We start from the raw sequence: 20,681 nt of genomic DNA, 5'->3' as shown, positions 1-20,681 counted from the left end.
TTTGAACAAGAAGCCTATGCTTCACAGCTGTACTATTTTCTTTAATTTAGTTTTGAGGCAAATGAGCTTCCTTGTAGGGAGCGCTGTGGTCAGAGAAACGAACTGTCCCTTTAAGAGAGCGAAAGAGAGAGATATGCGCTTGACAAAAGCCATTGCAGTATATTGCCCGATAGCACTTGGAATCCCATTATGGGGATAGTTGCTGAACAAACTCTGTGTCAAAAACTTTTCAGAATGATAGCCTATCTTTTCAAAAAAAATCGAAATACTTAGATAAACGACATCGAAAGTCCCCTAGTATCAACTTCGGCGTGTGAACACAGCTCTGTGATTTTACAGGTGTCAGCCGCGGCGCTAAGTCCCACAGAAATACTAGTCTAGGCCAATGGTCATGCATCAGTTCAGTTATACTGTTACCGGCCGCTGGCTCTACTCCTGTGTCGTGCTGCTAGTTTTGCTGGTCGTCCCGAACGAGGCAGGGTGTCAGGACACGGGTTTTTGCTGCACTGGGCACGACCGGTCGTGCGTCAGTAAGGGATGGAGAGCTGACCGTTCGTATGGCACCTGCTATTGCGACCAGGCTTGTACCTCTACTCTGGACTGCTGTCATGATTATGAATTCGCCTGCCCAGGTAAGTTTCCCATACACTATACAAAAGTATGTGGACACCCATCAAATGAATCATGCTTCACCATCTGGCAGTCCGAAAGACGAATCTGGATTTGGCGGATGCCAGGAGAACACTACCTGCCCCAATGCATAGTGCCAACTGTCAAGTTTGGTGAAGGAGGAATAATGGTCTGGGGCTATTTTTCTTGGTTCCGTCTAGGCCCCTTAGTTCCAGTGAAGGGAAATATTAATCCTACAGCATACAATGACATTCTAGATGAATCAGTGCTTCCAACTTTGTGGCAACAGTTTGGGGAAGGCAGAGCCGGTCCTGATCTCCCGGGGCCCTAAGCAAAATTCTGTTAAGGGGGCCCTCTTACCTGACCCGTGAGCCATGTAAACCATTGTCTCACAGTCACACCAGTGCTCCCACTACCAGTGCTCCCTCCTTTAAAACAGTTTGCTCCATCTGTCGGTCTAAGAATAAGTAGACCTATACAGAACAGAAGGAGGTGTAAAAACAAGCAATATTTATTGAATATAATATTTTCTATAGAATCTTAAGATAAGTGAATATTAACATAAATAAGAAATTGTAGAAAATATAAAATGTAGAAAATAATCAAATATATTACTGAGCTTTGGCTCTGCTGCCTGGTAATTAGTCCAGTCCCCACAATATTATACAATTAGCTTTGTCTATACAATGTAAACATAACCCTATAGGCTATGGCTGCAGCGATATGTCTCAAAATAGTAAAATAAAACCTATACAGCTGTGTGATTTAACTTTGGTTCCCTCTACAGCCTGGGCATTTTCAGCATGGGCACCAGTCATTTACACAAATGCACTTCTGCCATACAATCTTAAATGTTACTAAGTGTGTAAACATTTGAATGTTTGAATTAAAATCTTACCATCAAAATATTCCTCTTCTGCACCTTGAGGCAAAATCATCAATGATGTCATCATAGGACATGTTTCCCCACGTCATGATTTATGCTCATGATGGCCAGACCACTCAAACATTCCTGTGACATGGAAGACCTCAGGTAGCTTTGAGGAGCTTTCATTTTGAAAAGCTCCTCTCTGACGATGCTACTGTTACTGGTAGGGTGACTGCAATTCTTAGGGTTATCCAAAGGTTAGGATAGAGTTCCTCCAGGTTTTTTCTCACAGAGAAAGGAAAGCAGCTCAAAGGCAGTCATCTTATCTGATGGCAGATGAGGTACATTCTGAATCTCGTGTGCCAGATCCATTCCACTGATGTCACAGTCATCTCTGAAGGTTAGTGTTTTCAACTTCCATGCAGTGAGCCTTTAAAGATTCAATGGACATCTGAGGTAGTGCTGAAGGCCAGCAGCACTCCATATTTGGTTTTCACCTGGTTGAGTGTTTCAAATCTCTCATCCATGGATGTCACAGCAGAGTCGACCACAATGTTGAAGTAGTTGACTTCAAGGTTTTTCAGTGCCTCAGTCACTGGTTCATCAGAAGCCTCATAGCTGAAATGCCTCTTGCTGTTTCTCAGTCTCTTCTCTTTCAGAACAGCCTCCACATGAATTTCTTCACAAATGCGTTTGGCTGTTTTCTGGGCCTCAGAATACAGTTTGCCAGTATGTAGTGAGGGAGGCCTTTGCATTTGAGATTAAATTCACTGCGATATCCAACTGCATTGAGGCGGATTGGAGGAGCTTGTTCACCTTGTTTGTCATTGTCAGTATCTCACCATACGACACAGCAAATCAAGAAGCGGTAGGACCCAACTTCCTCTGCAAGTGCTTGTGCCTCCACTGTCTGGCTTCCAGTAATGCCTCTGAAGCCTGATACCTGATTGTATGAACACTTTGGAGCCTACTCTCCCATCTCGTGTCACTCCATGACTTCACAGTTATGTTCACGTGTTTCTTCAAAACACTCCATCTTTGTGTGCCAGCTGAAAAGGTGAAGAGAGTTTGCACATGCCCCCCCCCCCCCAAAAAAACTGCATCTTTTGAAGATTTGGCAGCATCTGCAATGACAAGGTTTAGAGTATGTGCTCCACATGGGACGAACACGGCTCTGGGATTTTTTTTTTAGCAGTCTGGCTTGTACTCCTTGCCCTTCATGTTGGCCCCATTATCATGAGCTTGCCCTCTGCCCTCTGCAATCTTCAAATGGGATCTTCAGCTCGTTCGGCTTATCTAAGATGACAGTGGACAGATTCAAGCCTGTGTTAAACTCAACATTCACCAAGCCGAGGAAGTGCTCCTTGATCTCTGGCTTTCCCTTTAAAGCCACACTTCTCAGAATAACTGACATTTGCTCCTGGTGACTGTCAGGTGTACAGTCCAAGATAAAGGAGACGTACTTTGAGTCTCTTACTTGAGTTACTGTTTCTTCCAGAATCTTGTCGCTCACAATCTGTGTCAGCTCATTCTATGTGCGCTTCTCAAGGTAATGAGCATGTGTGTCTCCATCTTTAAATTTGCTGAGATGATTTTCCATAACAGGGTCAAATTTTGCCAGTAATTCAACCTCCTTTTAGGAAGTTTCCATTATCTGGTTGGAAGAGTTTGTCGTCTGAATCCCAGGTTTCTGGGTGATACTTATTAAACGTGTAAGGACATCTGATTCTTTCAGCCTCCAAAATTGTCATTTGTATCTGGTCAAGAGTCTGTCCCCGACTTAGGCGCAGATCAAGTTCTCTCCACTTAAACATATTGTTTGTGTGTTCAGGACTACCCTCATGGTGTTTCAGAATGGCGTTGATATTTGATCAGTCATTCACGCCTTCCTTTATTATTTTGTAGTCGTTTGTAGAAAAGAGCTGTCGTGGTAATTTCCTGTATTACTCAATAAAGAGAGAGAGCCAACCACACACAAGTCACAGTTAAATTATATATTCCATCTTTAATATATATACAAGCTTCACCAAAGCCCTTTTTTGACTCTCAGATCAATTCAGTGTCTATAAATTAATTCTCTGAGAGTCCTTACAAAACAATTCTTAGTTTAATTTATAGCCAAGATACACCCCTCTCAACTTACAAAGAATCCTTTACCTGAAAGAGGAGTATCCTATCTCTAGACAGCATCAGCTATAAATCATCGTTCAGTTTGATCTCCCAAGACAAGGTTTCAATCTCATGCTTGGTACTTCACTGTCTACCAACCATTACCTCATCCAATGGCATATATCAATTGTCATTTGAGATACTCCCCCTCCTGGATAAGCTCAGAAAAGACAGTGAGCCTCTTAGGTCATATACTAGATCAAGATAAGGGCAACCTCAGAGGGGAAATAAAATGGTTCCAAACACTGCCAAACTCCTTCCCCATATGAGAAAAGTAGGGAGTGACTGGCGTACAGACATTGTATGAGATAACTAACTGGTTCCCCATTTAATAACGCCATCCCGTCACATGATTTAAGAATAGTTACAGATACATTGACTTATGAAGACAAGCCTGACCTCTCCCCTCTCTGGCCCCAAGTTACTTATCCCTAGCTCAGAAGGGAAAATGCACTGTCAATCCTATAGTCCAGAGGGCCCCATTCTAATGACAAGTATCTCACAAGCATATGATGAAAATAACATCTTATCTATGTTACTTAGCTAAATCTGATTCTGCCACGACAGAGCTTACAGCAAAAACAATACACAGCGTTGTTTTTGATTGAGTATGAAAGCCAGCTCCTGGTAATCTTTTCCCCATTTGACAGCCGTCTCTGTAATAAGCCTGAATGGAAACCTCCTCTTGACTTGTCTTTAAGGTTTGAAAAATCCAGTCCTGGTTTGAATGGACCTCTGCGCACTAACTCAGTCCTCATCAAATCTGTTAAGCCTGGGGGCCAATCTGCTGGGTCATTTGGTGGAGCAGCAACTGTTCTATTAGGGTCTGAGCTGCTTGTATCTGATGCTGGCTGTACACCTCTGGTTGTGCTGGTACTGGCTGAGGCTGCCTGTACTTCCCCTGGGTCTGTGCTAGTACTTGCTGAAGATGGCTGTACTGGGTCAGTGTTAGTACTTGCTGAAGATGGCTGTACTGGGTCTGTGTTAGTACTTGCTGAAGATGGCTGTACTGGGTCTGTGTTAGTACTTGTTGAAGCCAGCTGTACTGGGTCTGTGTTAGTACTTGCTGAAGCCAGCTGTACTGGGTCTGTGTTAGTACTGGCTGAAGCCAGCTGTACTGGGTCTGTGTTAGTACTGGCTGAAGCCAGCTGTACTGGGTCTGTGTTAGTACTGGCTGAAGCCAGCTGTACTGGGTCTGTGTTAGTACTGGCTGAAGCCAGCTGTACTGTGTCTGTGTTAGTACTGGCTGAAGCTGCCAGTACTGGGTCTGTGTTAGTATTTGCCTAGGCCAGCTGTACTGGGTCTGTGTTAGTACTGGCTGAAGCCAGCTGTACTGGGTCTGTGTTAGTATTTGCTGAGGCCAGCTGTACTGGGTCTGTGTTAGTACTGGCTGAAGCCAGCTGTACTGGGTCTGTGTTAGTACTTGCTGAGACTGCCAGTACTGGGTCTGTGTTAGTATTTGCTGAGGCTGGATGTGGATCAACTGAGTCTGTCCTTGTACTGGCTGAAGCCAGCTGTACTGGGTCTGTGTTAGTACTTGCTGAAGACGGCTGTACTGGGTCTGTGTTAGTACTCGCTGAAGCCAGCTGTACTCGGTCTGTGTTGGTACTTGCTGAAGCCAGCTGTACTGGGTCTGTGTTGGTTCTTGCTGAAGCCAGCTGTACTGGGTCTGTGTTGGTACTTGCTGAAGCCAGCTGTACTGGGTCTGTGTTGGTACTTGCTGAAGCCAGCTGTACTGGGTCTGTGTTGGTACTTGCTGAAGCCAGCTGTACTGGGTCTGTGTTAGTACTTGCTGAAGCCAGCTGTACTGGGTCTGTGTTAGTACTTGCTGAAACTGCCAGTACTGGGTCTGTGTTAGTACTTTCTGAAGCCAGCTGTACTGGGTCTGTGTTAGTACTTGCTGAAACTGCCAGTACTGGGTCTGTGTTAGTATTTGCTGAGGCTGGATGTGGATCAACTGAGTCTGTCCTTGTACTGGCTGAAGCCAGCTGTACTGGGTCTGTGTTAGTACTTGCTGAAGACGGCTGTACTGGGTCTGTGTTAGTACTTGCTGAAGCCAGCTGTACTCGGTCTGTGTTGGTACTTGCTGAAGCCAGCTGTACTGGGTCTGTGTTGGTACTTGCTGAAGCCAGCTGTACTGGGTCTGTGTTAGTACTTGCTGAAGCCAGCTGTACTGGGTCTGTGTTAGTACTTGCTGAAACTGCCAGTACTGGGTCTGTGTTAGTACTTGCTGAAGCCAGCTGTATTGGGTCTGTGTTAGTACTGGCTGAAGCCAGCTGTACTGGGTCTGTGTTAGTACTGGCTGAAGCCAGCTGTACTGGGTCTGTGTTAGTACTTTCTGAAGCCAGCTGTACTGGGTCTGTGTTAGTACTTTCTGAAGCCAGCTGTACTGGGTCTGTGTTAGTACTGGCTGAAGCCAGCTGTACTGGGTCTGTGTTAGTACTGGCTGAAGCCAGCTGTACTGGGTCTGTGTTGGTACTGGCTGAAGCCAGCTGTACTGGGTCTGTGTTGGTACTTGCTGAAGCCAGCTGTACTGGGTCTGTGTTGGTACTTGCTGAAGCCAGCTGTACTGGGTCTGTGTTGGTACTGGCTGAAGCCAGCTGTACTGGGTCTGTGTTGGTACTTGCTGAAGCCAGCTGTACTGGGTCTGTGTTGGTACTTGCTGAAGCCAGCTGTACTGGGTCTGTGTTGGTACTTGCTGAAGCCAGCTGTACTGGGTCTGTGTTGGTACTTGCTGAAGCCAGCTGTACTGGGTCTGTGTTGGTACTGGCTGAAGCCAGCTGTACTGGGTCTGTGTTGGTACTGGCTGAAGCCAGCTGTACTGGGTCTGTGTTGGTACTTGCTGAAGCCAGCTGTACTGGGTCTGTGTTGGTACTTGCTGAAGCCAGCTGTACTGGGTCTGTGTTGGTACTTGCTGAAGCCAGCTGTACTGGGTCTGTGTTAGTACTTGCTGAAGCCAGCTGTACTGGGTCTGTGTTAGTACTTGCTGAAGCCAGCTGTACTGGGTCTGTGTTAGTACTTGCTGAAGCCAGCTGTACTGGGTCTGTGTTGGTACTTGCTGAAGCCAGCTGTACTGGGTCTGTGTTGGTACTTGCTGAAGCCAGCTGTACTGGGTCTGTGTTGGTACTTGCTGAAGCCAGCTGTACTGGGTCTGTGTTGGTACTTGCTGAAGCCAGCTGTACTGGGTCTGTGTTGGTACTTGCTGAAGCCAGCTGTACTGGGTCTGTGTTGGTACTTGCTGAAGCCAGCTGTACTGGGTCTGTGTTAGTACTGGCTGAAGCCAGCTGTACTGGGTCTGTGTTAGTACTTGCTGAAGCCAGCTGTACTGGGTCTGTGTTAGTACTAGCTGAAGCCAGCTGTACTGGGTCTGTGTTAGTACTTGCTGAAGCCAGCTGTACTGGGTCTGTGTTAGTACTGGCTGAAGCCAGCTGTACTGGGTCTGTGTTAGTACTGGCTGAAGCCAGCTGTACTGGGTCTGTGTTAGTACTGGCTGAAGCCAGCTGTACTGGGTCTGTGTTAGTACTGGCTGAAGCCAGCTGTACTGGGTCTGTGTTAGTACTGGCTGGATGTGGATCAACTGAGTCTGTGTTTGTACTGGCTGATGATCCAACATCTCCTCTACTAACAAACTTAAGCACCTGTAGATTATAGATAACAATACTATTATACATTTTATCAGCTGCATCAGGCCCATTCAAACTGGCTCCCCCAGATTTGATTTTATACATTTTAAAATATAAAATACTATTTATACTATGGCTTGCCTGAATACTTGATGGTTATTGTTTACTTAGAGATGTGCATCCATATTGCCCAGTATGCCCAGCTAATCAACATTTTAAATTCAATATATAAATCTAATATATAAATCTATAGTCAATGTCAATCCATTGCTTTCCATCTTGCATTAGTCCAAAGTTGTAACTAAACCTTGACTGAGAGACTAGATAATCATTGTCTTGTTTTAAAATGATGTGCGCCTATGAGGAGTGCCATCGCCCATATATTGTCTGGACTGGTCCAGACAGAGGTTGCTGCTGGAAAGCGCGAGTTTCATTTCGTGCACGCGCATATGAACACATGTTCACGCCCGACGCGGTTATCTTTTCCGAGCTGCTGTTTATTGTTGCCCGTTGGCGTTTATCAAACGTATTAAATAGTTAGTATTTCACTCTCACTTTTGTCAGGCACAAAGTCACAGGACACAGCCCCGGAAGTGGCAGGCAAGCAAGACACAGACAGACCAAGAGATGCACTGCTCAGCAAGGTTAGCAAGACAGATAGACTAGAGCGAGATGCACTGGCACATCAACTTAACGTTACTGTTATTTGCTCTGACATCAAACTTGGAGAGGAAACAAGTTTACATGATCGCTGTTCCCACAATTCACTCTCGTGGTGTTTTTTTTCCTTCTCTTTTCGTGACCAGAAGGATAGTTCCGCTTCATCCTCTCATCGAGTGTAAACATTGACACCCGCTTTGACACGAGGGGGAGGCGGGGCCCTTGCGTAATTTGCGGGGCCCTACGCAACTTGCGTACTGAGCGTATAGGCCCGCCCGGCTCTGGGGGAAGGCACTTTCCTGTTTCTGTATGGCAGTGACCCGTGCATAAAGTGAGGTCCATAGAGACATTTTGGAATGAATTGGAAAGCCGACTGCAAGCCAGGCCTTATCGCCCTACATCAGAGCCCGATCTCACTAATGCTCATGGTTGAATGGAAGCAAGTCCCCTCAGCAATGTTCCAACATCTGGTGGAAAGCCTTTCCAGAAGATTGAAGGCTGTTATAGCAGAAAAGGGGGGGGACCAACTCCATATTAATGCCCATGATTTTGTGATGAGATGTTCGACGAGCAGGTGTCCAGAAACCTTCGGTCATGTAGTGTATAATATGTTACCCAAAGTGTGTCAATTTCTACAACACACTAGCATAAGACCTGTGTTTGACAACACTGGATATGGTCATTTTGCCCCAGTTTGGTGTAAAAGTAATTGAGATTCTCCTGAAAGTGTGATGATTAATTGTCATGTGAGCCGTATGATTTGTTTTTAATTCATAGAGTATATACCTTGCTTATAATTCTATACCAATTTACTTTTTATTTAGCTGTCTAAAAATGCAAAATGCTTTTTCAGTGGCAAATGCATACAGTAGAGGGCACTCTACCATAGAGTTGTGCTTGTACTTGCTTTCATTTACCCCTGCCATGTTCTCATGCTGTCCTGTCCTCAGGGCCCGCTCTAGCCTTTTGGGGTCCCTATGTGAGAGTTAGTAGAAAATTCTACACGTTTTGTCACGACTTATGCCATGTTAAAATTATATCTGAGTGAGATTGACTAACAAAATCAATGGGGGCCCCCTAGAGGTCAGAGCCATTACATTTTAGTCATTTAACAGAAGCTAATAGCCAGAGTGACTTACAGAAGCAATTAGGGTTAAGTACCTTGCTCAAGGGCACGTCAGATTTTTCACCTAGGCAGCACGGGGTTTCAAACCAGTGACCTTTTCGGTTACTGGCCCAATGCTCTTAACCACTAGGCTACCTGCAGCTGACCCCTGGGCACGCTGACTAGACTAACTTACCAATCTACATTTTTTGTGTGAATGATAATTGAGTGACTTTCATTGACTGACATAACAAAAGCAAAAGTGATGATGCACAACCAAATTTCAAAACTACACCTTGTGTATTCTACTATTCTAACTCAACAGTAAGTTGAGAGTTCCAAAAAAAGAATGTATGTTGCTTATGCCTGGAGCTGGCCTTGCCTGTCCTCCCCCTCCCTCCTAGCGGTGTCCTGTGTGCTGAGTGAGTGGACTGCGTGGTCTGGCTGTGGTGAGCCCTGCAGGGCCACAGTTCGGATAAGGAGCAGGGAAGTCCTGCAGGAGCCCCGAAATGGGGGGAAACCCTGTCCACACGTGGAGGAGCACGCCGGCTGTGCAGAGTACAGGGAACACCACCGACAGTGCGGTAAATCACTAGGTAAGCACCACAGCCATATACTGAGTGTACCAAACATTTAGAACACCTTCCTTGTATTGAGTTGCAACCCCTTAGCCCATAGAATAGCCTCAATTCGTTGGGCATGGACTACAAGGTGTCAAGCATTCCACAGGGATGCTTCACACAGTTGTGTCAAGTTTCCCGGATGTCCTTTGGGTGGTGGACCATTCTTAATACACACGGGAAACAGTTGAGCTTAACCCAGCAGCGTTGCAGTTCTTGACACACAAACTGGTGCACCGGTCATCAATTACCATACTCCGTTCAAAGGCACTGAAATCTTTTGTCTTGCCCGTTCACCCTCTGAATGGCACACATACACAATCCATGTCTCAATTATCTCAAGGCTTAAAAATCCTTCTTTAACTTGTCTCATCCCCTTCATCTACACTGATTTAACAGGTGACATCAGTAAGGGCTCATAGCTTTCACCTGGTCAGTCTGTCATGGAAAGAGGTGTTCTTAACGTTTTGTACACTCAGTGTATATTGCCTTAGGCTATATATCTAAATGCTCTGGTAAGGACCTTAACCCATATGTGTTTAATGGCCTCTTGTCTCTGTCGGATATCCCTCTGTCTTCAAGTAAAGGTCACATTCCCAGGTCTCCCTTGCAAAATAGGTCTTCTGACCTCAATGGGCCTACCTGGTTAAATAAAAAAATGTGTGTGTGGGAGCTAAACCTGTGCTATTGTTGTCGTGGTTTTGTTCTTATGGATATTGTCTTTGCAGTCCCGGCTCTCATCACTACCGGTGGCTATGGCAATGCCAGGAAGAAGAGGGACATCCCTGATAACGATGATGCCGAAGGGTGAGAGATCCGGTCTATGTGTTTGTCTCCTTCCATAGTATTCCTGTCATATTTTCTGACCCCTGTGTGTATATGAATGTGTGTGTACTGCACAGGAGGTTGGTGGCACCTTAAATTGGGGAGAACGGGCTCATGGTAATGACTGGAGTGGAATGGTATCAAATACAGCAAACGCATGGTTTGATGCCATTCCATTTGCTCCGTTCCAGCCATTATTATGAGCTGTCCTCCCCTCAGCAGCCTCCACTGTACTTTGTGTGTGGGTGTACAGTGGCAAGAAAAAGTATGTGAACCCTTTGGAAAAACCTGGATTTTTGCATAAATTGGTCAAAATTTGATATGATCTTCATCTAGGTCACAACAATAGTCAACAAACAATAGACAACAAACAGCAATAGACAGTTTGCTTAAACTAATAAAACACAAACAATTATATGTTTTCATGTCTTTATTGAACACACTGTGTAAACATTCACAGTGCAGGGTGGGAAAAGTATGTGAACCCTTGGATTTAATAACTGGTTGATCCTCCTTTGGCAGCAACCAAACGTTTTCTGTAGCTGCGGATCAGACCTGTACAACGGTCAGGAGGAATTTTGGACCATTCCTCTTTACAAAACTGTTTAAGTTTAGCAATATTATTGGCATGTCTGGTGTGAACTGCTCTCTTGAGGTCATGCCACAGCATCTCAATCGGGTTGAGGTCAGGACTCTGACTGGGCCACTCCTTAAGGCGTATTTTCTTCTGTTGAAGCCATTCTGTTGTTGATTTACTTCTGTGTTTTGGGTCGTTGTCCTGTTGCATCACCCAACTTCCGTTGAGCTTCAATTAGCGGACAGATAGCCTAACATTCTCCTGCAAAATGTCTTGATAAACTTGGGAATTCATATTTCCGTCGATGATAGAAAGCTGTCCAGGACCTGAGGCAGCAAAGCAGCCCCAAACCATGATGCTCCCTCCAACATACTTTACAGTTGGGATGAGGTTTTGATGTTGGTGTGCTGTGCCATTGTTTTGGCCACACGGGGTGTTGTGTGTTCCTTCCAAACAACTCAACTGTAGTTCCATCTGTCCACAGAATATTTTGCCAGTAGCGCTGTGGAACATCCAGGTGCACTTTTGCAAACTTCAGACGGGCAGCAATGTATTTTTTGGACAGCAGTGGCTTCTTCCGTGGTGTCTTCCCCTGAACACCATTATTGTTTAGTGTTTTACGTATCGTAGACTCGTCAACAGAGATATTAGCATGTTCCAGAGATTTCTGTAAGTCTTTAGCTGACACTCTAGGATTCTTCTTAACCTTATTGAGCATTCTGCGCTGTGCTCTTGCAGTCATCTTTGTTGGACGGCCACTCCTAGGGAGAGTAGCAACAGTGCTGAACTTTCCATTTATAGACCATTTGTCTTACCGTGGACTAATGAACATCAAGGCTTTTAGAGATACTTTTTTAACCCTTTCCAGCTTTATGCAAGTCAACAATTCTTAATCTTAGGTCTTCTGAGATCTCTTTTGTTCAGGCAATGCTTCTTGTGAATAGCAAACTCACATTTTGTGAGTTTTTTTTATAGGGCAAGGCAGCTCTAACCAACATCTCCAATCTCGTCTCATTGATTGGACTCCAGGTTAGCTGACCCCTGACTCCAATTAGCTTTTGGAGAAGTCATTAGCCTTGGGGTTCGCATACTTTTTCCAACCTACACTGAATGTTTAAATTATGTATTCAATATAGACAAGCAAAATACAATAATTTGTATGTTATTAGTTTAAGCACACCATGTTCTTGTCTATTGTTGTATGAAGATGAAGATCAGATCAAATTTGATGACCAATTTATGTAGAAATCCAGGTAATTCCAAAGGGTTCACATACGTTTTCTTGCCACTGTATGTCTGTATGCGTGTCTGTAATGTGTATACTTATCCAGGTACTGTGTGCAGTTCCAGCTGACCTCCCTGACCCCTGGGTGCCAGCGTAGTGTGGGGCCACACACCCGCTGGATGCAGTACCTGAGGGAGGGCCACCAAGTTTGTGTGGAGTGCCAGCCTCCAGCCCTCGCTGCCGGGCAGACACACTGCTCTGGAGATGGAGATAAGGACGAGGAGGAGAGGTAAGACATGCAGGGCCCATGAGCAAAGGAGTGGAGGGGAGGGGAGAGAAGAGAAGAGAGCTTGAGGCTATACATATGTGGTAAAGATATTAGGACATTCCGTTTAAATCGTGTTTACATTCTAACCCAATGTTGCTTTTCTTGTTTGAAGAGTCAGATTTCAGCCACTAGGTGGCAGTCTTAGTCTAGACTAGATTAGTAAACGACAGTCTTTCTTTCTCCCTTCCCCCTCTTTCAGTGGCAGGCAGTCTCTGCAGTGGCAGGCGGTGGGTAACCCCAGGTGTCGTGGCGTGTGGAGGCGTGTCGGGAGACTAGACTCCTGCTCCTGTCCCACCGTCCACAGCTTCCTCTTCATATAACCCTGTGTTACTGGCTAGTCTACAGACCTGAGTCTACAACTTCTTCATGGCCATACAGACAGACCGGACAGCACATGGATCAGGCATAATCAAAAAGCAACATCGACAGTGCTGTGTGCATCCGTATGGACCCGACCATACCAGTGTCTAACCTAACAATTGATATGAAACCTCTGCCAACAATTTAATCGTGTTTATGTGGCTGATTCGGGTCATTTTGTTCTCTGGTTGGACAGACTCTTTCTTCTGAAAAAATACTATTGTAGATTATTTCCTAAGTGTATGTAACTGTCAGTGCAGTTTTTCTTTGTATTAGCGAAAGCCTTCAATAATGCCTGTAACACATGTCAATAACCAAAACTCAACCCAGTCATTAATTAGACTTTTATTGAATTTTCAGTCATCCAAGGGGAATGTTGCCTTTTTTAAAAGAAATAGAAAGATCTTGGGACATTGAGACACTTTTTACAGGACAGTTAAACTGGCGTTGTGCATGTTTCACACCCAGTCACGGCTCCAAAGTTACGACATGCATCGATCGAACAACAGAACATTTATACAGCAACAACTTACAGCATTAGAAAGTCAACAGGTAAAAATATTACAAAACAAACAGTAGCCTGGAGACCTACAAAAACAACAGTAGAAGAAGAGGTGGGGGTAGTCTGAAAGTCTGTCAAATCTTTTTTTCCCCTTCAGTTCCCTGGAATTTCTGTATGTTACAATGACTGGTTGGGAATGACTCGTTGGGATCTCTTTCAAATCTATTCAATTTCCAAATCCAATTATTGAATTGAATTCCAATTTACCAAGCATTTCAAATGGACCCTAACCCTGAAATCCCAACATCAATTTCAATGGCATTTGTCTAATTCCTAAATTGTATGTTATTCATATCTTATCAAAAAAAGATCAATAAAAGAAGTCACTTGATTGTGCTTTCTCATTAAAACATAACGCTTACAAATCCTTTGACATCAGAAACCCTTTTGTTCAGGACTACAGTAAAAGTTAAAGCTCTTGTACGCTACAGGACGTTTGGATGTTGGGTGACTCACTCAGAGACGGAGAGAGACTGATGTATAAAGTGCCCTTTAAGAAGAAAAAAAAAATACAAAGACTAGCAGCAAATTTACATGAACTTTTTTTAAACACACTGGTCAGTGGTCACAGTATAGCAGTAAACACATTTCACCTTGTCAGAACATTGTCCAGAATCGTTCTACCAAAACAAATATGTAAAGGCTATCGGTGGCTACTTCCTTTCTGTAAGTGTCCATGGTGTGTTTTCCAGTTAGTCTTTCCAACCGATGACTCGCCACAGGCTCATCTCATAGCAATGCTACAATGTATATCGTGTCTATTCATGACGAATTGATTGTCATCTTTCTTTTAAAGAGATATTTTACGTGATAAAACTGTCCCCGACTCCCACTATGTATTCTTACAGTGCGAGCATAACATGATGCCTGGTTATGTGACATATGGGACAGTAACACAACTCAGTATTAGACAGTGCACAAGAAGCCAACGCTATACAGATGACAGCCAATTTAACCAGATGGATTTGAAGTGCATTGTGAACATAATGAACATTAAAACAGTGACATTGTATGTCCACGCTACAGTTTCAAATCATATCCCACTGGCACCGACGTCAGTACAACGTCTATTCCACGTTGGTTCAACGTTGATTCAACAAGGTGGTGCCCAGTGGGATGTTAACATTAACCAAGTTTCCAGATAAATTTAAAGTACATGTCGAATTTAAAAAAGGGTCATGACAGGCCTGATGGAAACAGAAAATTTGTCGGTAAACTTTCCAAATGTCGACAAAACAGAATATGCCAGACAAGGTGGGATCTTTTTGTGCTGGTAAAATGAATTATGCAAGAATTGGTGGTGGAAACACTTTATCCTCAAATATTAATAATAACCACAAGATCGAAGTAAATTGTGTCATGCGATATGTTGTGTGGTCCTCCGGTTATGACTTGGGAAAGCATGCAGTTTATTAGGCTACGGATGAAATAAATCATGAACTTCACAGGGTTGTGAAAGTGCACGGTGATGAGCTTCCTTCTTTCCAATACATTTCAAGGGTCTCATTCTGTTGACATGATGATCGATGCTTGGCTGCCGTTTGACAAATAAAAATTATCTCGCTCTTGTCCATAATATACTCATCATCATGTAGGTAATTAGCCTATTGGCGCATATGCCAAAACCATAGTGGGCACATTTGCTATTTAACGCTACATTTGTTGTGACAAAGCCATCAGTAGAGTTGAAAATGCGATGGAAACCCATTAAACATAGATTTTGTTTATTCGGTACATGGGAATTTAACTGCAAAATAATTGTGTGTTCACTAGGCCTAAATCATCACGCACATGCTTTTATCCGCAACAAGTCAATTTGATGGAAACACATCTCTGGTGGGAAAATGCGCATATTGTTGTTATGTGGATTTTAGAATATTCTTATGAAAATCTGTCGCCAATTGGATAGAAACCTAGCTAACAAAGTGGAAGCCTTTGGCTGAGCATCAGTCCCTTTAAACATGACAATAACATGCACACACACAGTGTTTCAGTGGTTCTGCCCTTTCTGCAGTCATTACTATTCCTTTCACAGAGCTCCCCTCGCTCGGATCCAGCTCAGACAGGAATGGGTGCGAAAAATGCGTCTCTGGAGATGCGACATTCTCACCTTTTCACGCTGACTTTTCTCAGAAAGAGGAAGAGGAAGAGAGCCAAGGACAAACACATGGACATGTATGTGGACAGTGTTGTGGGTCTGTCTTTTTATTTATAAGCATCTTCAGTGATATCTATGCACTGTGATGTCTATTCTTCAGAATGCATTATCATACATTTATTCAAAACTATGCAGGGGGGGAATGGGTGGTTACAGGATGTTTATTTGTCTACGTGCATTCCTGTGTAACAACTACTGTATGTTTGAGTGTGCAAACTGTGTAAACGTAAAGAATGCATGCATTTTGATACAATTAGACATTCCCACCCCAATTAGCAGAGCTATGCAGCTCTGGCATCAGCCTTGCCAGGATGGAGCTTGTTACTATGGAAACTGGGCAGGCCTGGAGCTATCTTGTAGATATTGTATACCTGTGTATGGGCTGTCCTTTCAATATGTCTGTATGTCTGTGTGTGGATGAATGCAGATGCACTCAAAAAGACTAGACATGCTATTCAATCAAAACCTGTAACTAGGTTTCCTGGATAAGTGAGAAGTAACACTCTTCCCTCTTTTGAATTAATAATCTGTTCAGACTTATACTGCAACCTAAGGAGTACTGTATGGGGGATCTTTCTCTCGCTCATTCCAACTACAGTTCTAAATGGACCACTCTTTGGCTCTATGTTGTTGAAAGGAAAATTATGATGATGCATGTTATGGCAGCATTATCAATGTTTCACTTTAAAAATGAACATATATCATAAATGTTTGCTTGGATTTGGAAATATAGGTTCATAAATCCGTTCACCACATTCTTTATAAAGTACCATAAAAATAAACAGGTAATTTTTCTTTTACACATCTCAGCACTTCAGCTGAAGAGATTCTTTTGAACTCTGGGCTCTATTTAATCTGTATTGCTGAAGCGTTAATGAAAGCGCACTTGAAATGTAAATGTAATTTCCTATTGAGCTGACACTTGCAGTGTTTACCATGAATGCATTTCCTGCTAACGCGGAAACATTGCTTTTCAATTTCAATAACGCAGTTACGCTGAATTTCCCCGATATGGATTGAATCGAGCCCCTTGTGTCTTGGTGGTATGACTGGGAGGAAGAGGCAGGCTGTTTGGTACATGCATGTCTTGGAGGAGAGCTCTCCTAAATGTGTGTTTGATGCAAAAAATCTTCAGGGATATTTATGATTCCTGACTTTAATACCAAAAAGATTAGGTTTCTTTCAACCATACCCCTCTGACTCAAACCCAATACGATAAAAATAAAACAACACACAATCAAGACATTCACAGACAGAAATGTCAGATCAAAATGTGGTCCTCTACTCTTACTATGTGATAAAGAAACGGTACCAAGAAGAACAAGACTCTTTTTGACAGACTGTGGTTTTCCCTAAGATGAGTCTGGATTGTAAACCTCCAGCAACTGTAACTTGTCTAGAAATATGTCATACAGAATTACTCAAACAGTTATGGTCATGACACAACAGACTAGCAAATCACAAATTCCTATAGGTAACCTCCTTTATCTATATAAAAATAAATCAGGTAAGACAATCTAAAAGTGTGGATATCTTTTAAACACGTACACGCCAACTCACTCAAACACACACACACGCGCACACAGGCTTAAACACATACTCACATATGACTAAGGCCAGGTTTGGGTCTAGGGGGGCACTAGTAAGTAGCTTATTGGCGTCTACCGTAACTCCTCCCTACACTCTTAGAAAAAAAGGTGCTATCTAGAACCTAAAAGGTTGGTTCCAGGTAGAACCCTTCTGTTTCAAAATATAACCATATTGGGTTCCATGTAGAACCCTTTCCACAGTTGGTTCTACATGGAACCCAAAACGTTTCTACTTGGAACAGAAAAGGTTTTTACCTGGAGCCAAAAATGGTTCTCTTATGGGGACAGCCAAAGAACCCTTTTGGAAAACTTTTTTCTAAGAGTGTAGTTTTCTACAGTGTGAGCTGGGCTGGGGCGGAATGGGACAGTGGTCAGCTGATATATATAGACCTGTGGGAGAATATAGGGGATGACTGTCTTGCTGTTTCCCACCTCACCCCTCATCCTGCCTCTTACCCCATAGCCACTGAAATGGACCACCACAGCCTCAACCAACCAACAGACCATGTCCCTTCCCAGCATGCGCTGCTTTGACCTGCTCCCACGTCTCCCTGTGGGGCCCCTGCTCAGTTGGGTTTGTGGGAGTTTTCTGCCCAGTTCTGTGGTAGCTTGTGTACTGTGGCTAACAGGAAGGGAGGGAGAAGAGGGAAAGTGTTCTTTATCTGTCCTGCAAGTCTTTTCCCATAGTATTGAACACCACACCACAGCCCAAACGCTGCCCTGAATCTCTCTCCCTTCCTGGCCCTTTCTGTCAGTTTGTAAAGGGATTCTGCACAGTGGGTCTCTTTCCTTCACTCTCTTACTTTCTCTTTCTCTATCACTTTCTCTGCCTTCCACACAGTACCCTGTCTGTGTTTCTCTGGATGTCCCTGACATAAGTCTTCCTTGCTCCAGCTCCCTTAACGCTGTCCGTGCTGTCCTCTGCTCTGCCCTATCTCTGTAGCTCAGAGACTCTTGTCCATGGCACTAGACCTTCCTCTGTCCCCTTTGGACCTGCGGGGCAGCTCTGGAACCACATGGTTCTCCGTGTGGCCCCCGCTCCCCCGCGTCCCCTCATCCAGGCCAGGGAATAGGCAGTTCTGCCCCAGCATCCGCTGGGTGGTGCTTGGTGCCAGGTGGTTGATGCCTCTCTGGTTGTAGCCGCTGTTGATGTTCCTGCTGTGTTTGGGGGGACTGGAGCCGGCCAGCAGGCGCTCCGAGGGGCTGGTGGCCTCCGACATGTCCCGCAGGTGCTCGTCTTCGTCTGTGTCGGCGTCAATGTACTTACTGATGGAGGAGTCGTGGAAAGTGAAGACGGCCGGTGTGGAGGTCAGGGCTGTGGTCAGGGTGGAGCTGTCAGGGGACTTGTTCGGTGTCCTGCTGCTGGCCGTGGTGTAGATGGACGCCTCTGGGCTGAGCAGGGAGCGGTCAGACAGGACGGAACTGTCTGAGAGAGGACCACCGCTGCTGGGGGAAGGGCCTGGGCCTGGTCCTGGCACTGACTCCCCTCCACTGCTCCGGTAGTTCACCTTGTAGGAAAGGCCACCACCCTTTAGAGGGTTGTTAAAGTGACGAGTGTTGCCAGAACCTGCAGGCTTCACAGCAGAGAGTGGATCCAGCAAGGGCTCATGCTCCATGGTGGTCTGGAGGCCAGGATTGGTGCTGACCCGCCCAGAGAGGGCCGTGACTGGGTTGATGTGGGAGAAGCGGCTGGTCTCCTGGGCCAGGAGGGCCAGGCCGTAGGCTGGACTATGGGCGTAGACACCACGTGGATTCTCTTGGAAGTCTGCAGCACAGCTGATGTAGCTGTCAATACTAGACAGGCTCTTCATATCCCCCACCACCTCTCGACCCCCTAGCATAGGTTCCCCTGGACCCCCAGGGATGGTCCCCAGCTCCATCTCATCCCTATCCCTCTGCCTGCCAGCCCTGGAGCGCTTGTCTTTGGCGTTGAGGTTGGGCTGTGACTGGGTCTTGGCCATTTGGTTATACATCTCCTCCAGCTTCTGAGGGTTGAGCCCCTGAGGACTGGAGGCCCTGGCCTTGCTGGGGGAACCGGTCTGCGACTCCACAGGGTTGAAGGAGTGGGCCGAGCTGGTCTCGGAGGCGGTGGTGGCTCGCTTAGGTGTCCACTTCCAGTGGCTGGGGGACAGGTGGTTGTCTTGCGTTAGCGGCCTCTCGCTCTTCTCCACCACCACGTCCATCAGCTCGGCACTGCGGGCGAACGCCTCCTTCATGTTCATGGAGACGATGCTCCCATTGCGTTTCGCCCTCTCCAGTGCCTCCCGCCGCTTCACAGCTTTCTCCTGGCGCTTCTGCTCCTTGTAGAACTCAGAGAAGTTGTTGACGATGATGGGAATGGGCAAGGCTATCACCAGCACCCCTGCGATGCAACAGAGACCACCCACAATCTTACCCAGCAGAGTCTTAGGGTAAATGTCCCCATAACCCACCGTGGTCATAGTAATGGTAGCCCACCAGAAGGAGGCTGGGATGCTTTTGAATTTCGTGTCATCCTCGTCCTTCTCTGCGAAGAAGACGAGGCTGGAGAAGATCATGATGCCCATGGCCAGGAAGAGGATGAGTAGACCCAGCTCATTGTAACTCCTCTTCAGGGTAAATCCTAGAGACTGCAGCCCTGTGGAATGACGCGCCAACTTCAGAATCCTAAGGATACGCATGATCCGGAAGATCTGAACCACCCTCCGGACGTTCTGGAACTGTAGAACACTCTTGTTGGACTCTGTCAGGAAGATTGTGACGTAGTAAGGAAGGATGGCCAGCAGGTCGATCACGTTCAGGGGACCTTAAAGATAAGATAAGACAGTAGTTTATTCATCCTTATAAGGGGACATTTACTTGCACAAAACATACAACACCAATAAATACTGTACATTACAATGGACACGGACACTAAAAGTAGCACATCATGAATGCATATTAAGAACGAAAGTGTTCACCTTTGATGAACTTCCATTTGGTGGGCGATGAGAGGAAGCGGAGGAGGTACTCCATAGTAAACCAGGCGATGCAGACGGCCTCTACGTGGGCCAGCTGGGGGTTGTCTGAGGCATGTCCAAATTCGTCTGTGTCCTGCAGCTCAGGCAGGGTGTTGAGGGACAGGGCGATGGTGGACAGCCCGATAAACAGGATGGAGATGATGGCTAGGATCTGGAGAAAAAGGAGAGATGTTATCATTGAGGAGAATCTGCGACACAAAGGCTGAGTTTACACAGGCAGCCCAATTCTAAAATTGTTTCCACTAGTCTTTTAACCAATCACATCAGATCTTTTCACATCAGCTATTTTTCCGAGCTTATCTGATTGGTCAAAAGACAGCCAGAGACATTGTCTGTGTCCCAAATGTCACCCAATACCTTATACTGTATAGTGCACTGCGTTT

General features: G+C 45.2%; 2 protein-coding genes across 2 annotated transcripts in view; one reads left to right on the top strand and one right to left on the bottom strand.

The window, feature by feature from the left end:
- Positions 1 to 72: 72 nt before the first annotated feature.
- LOC139562910 (somatomedin-B and thrombospondin type-1 domain-containing protein) lies at positions 73 to 13,883 on the top strand. Its single transcript, XM_071381071.1, has 5 exons — positions 73 to 632; positions 9,460 to 9,651; positions 10,404 to 10,482; positions 12,409 to 12,591; positions 12,830 to 13,883. Exons 1-5 carry the CDS (start codon positions 386 to 388, stop codon positions 12,948 to 12,950), a joined length of 822 nt encoding a protein of 273 aa, XP_071237172.1. The 5' UTR covers positions 73 to 385; the 3' UTR covers positions 12,951 to 13,883.
- The window catches only part of kcnb1 (potassium voltage-gated channel, Shab-related subfamily, member 1), a 70,039-nt gene continuing 62,678 nt past the window's right edge, over positions 13,321 to 20,681 (bottom strand). The window contains exons 3-4 of the mRNA XM_071381059.1: positions 20,239 to 20,449; positions 13,321 to 20,084 (exon numbers count right to left, since the gene is read on the bottom strand). Of these exons, the coding sequence (XP_071237160.1) occupies positions 18,244 to 20,084; positions 20,239 to 20,449 (2,052 nt within the window). The 3' untranslated portion in view covers positions 13,321 to 18,243. The remainder of the gene's footprint in view (positions 20,085 to 20,238; positions 20,450 to 20,681) is intronic.

This window comes from Salvelinus alpinus, chromosome 2 (genome assembly GCF_045679555.1).
Source record: "Salvelinus alpinus chromosome 2, SLU_Salpinus.1, whole genome shotgun sequence".
Classification (NCBI taxonomy): Eukaryota; Metazoa; Chordata; class Actinopteri; order Salmoniformes; family Salmonidae; genus Salvelinus; species Salvelinus alpinus.
The sequence above is the reverse complement of the archived record's forward strand: the minus strand, read 5'-3'. Positions and strand labels throughout refer to the sequence as shown.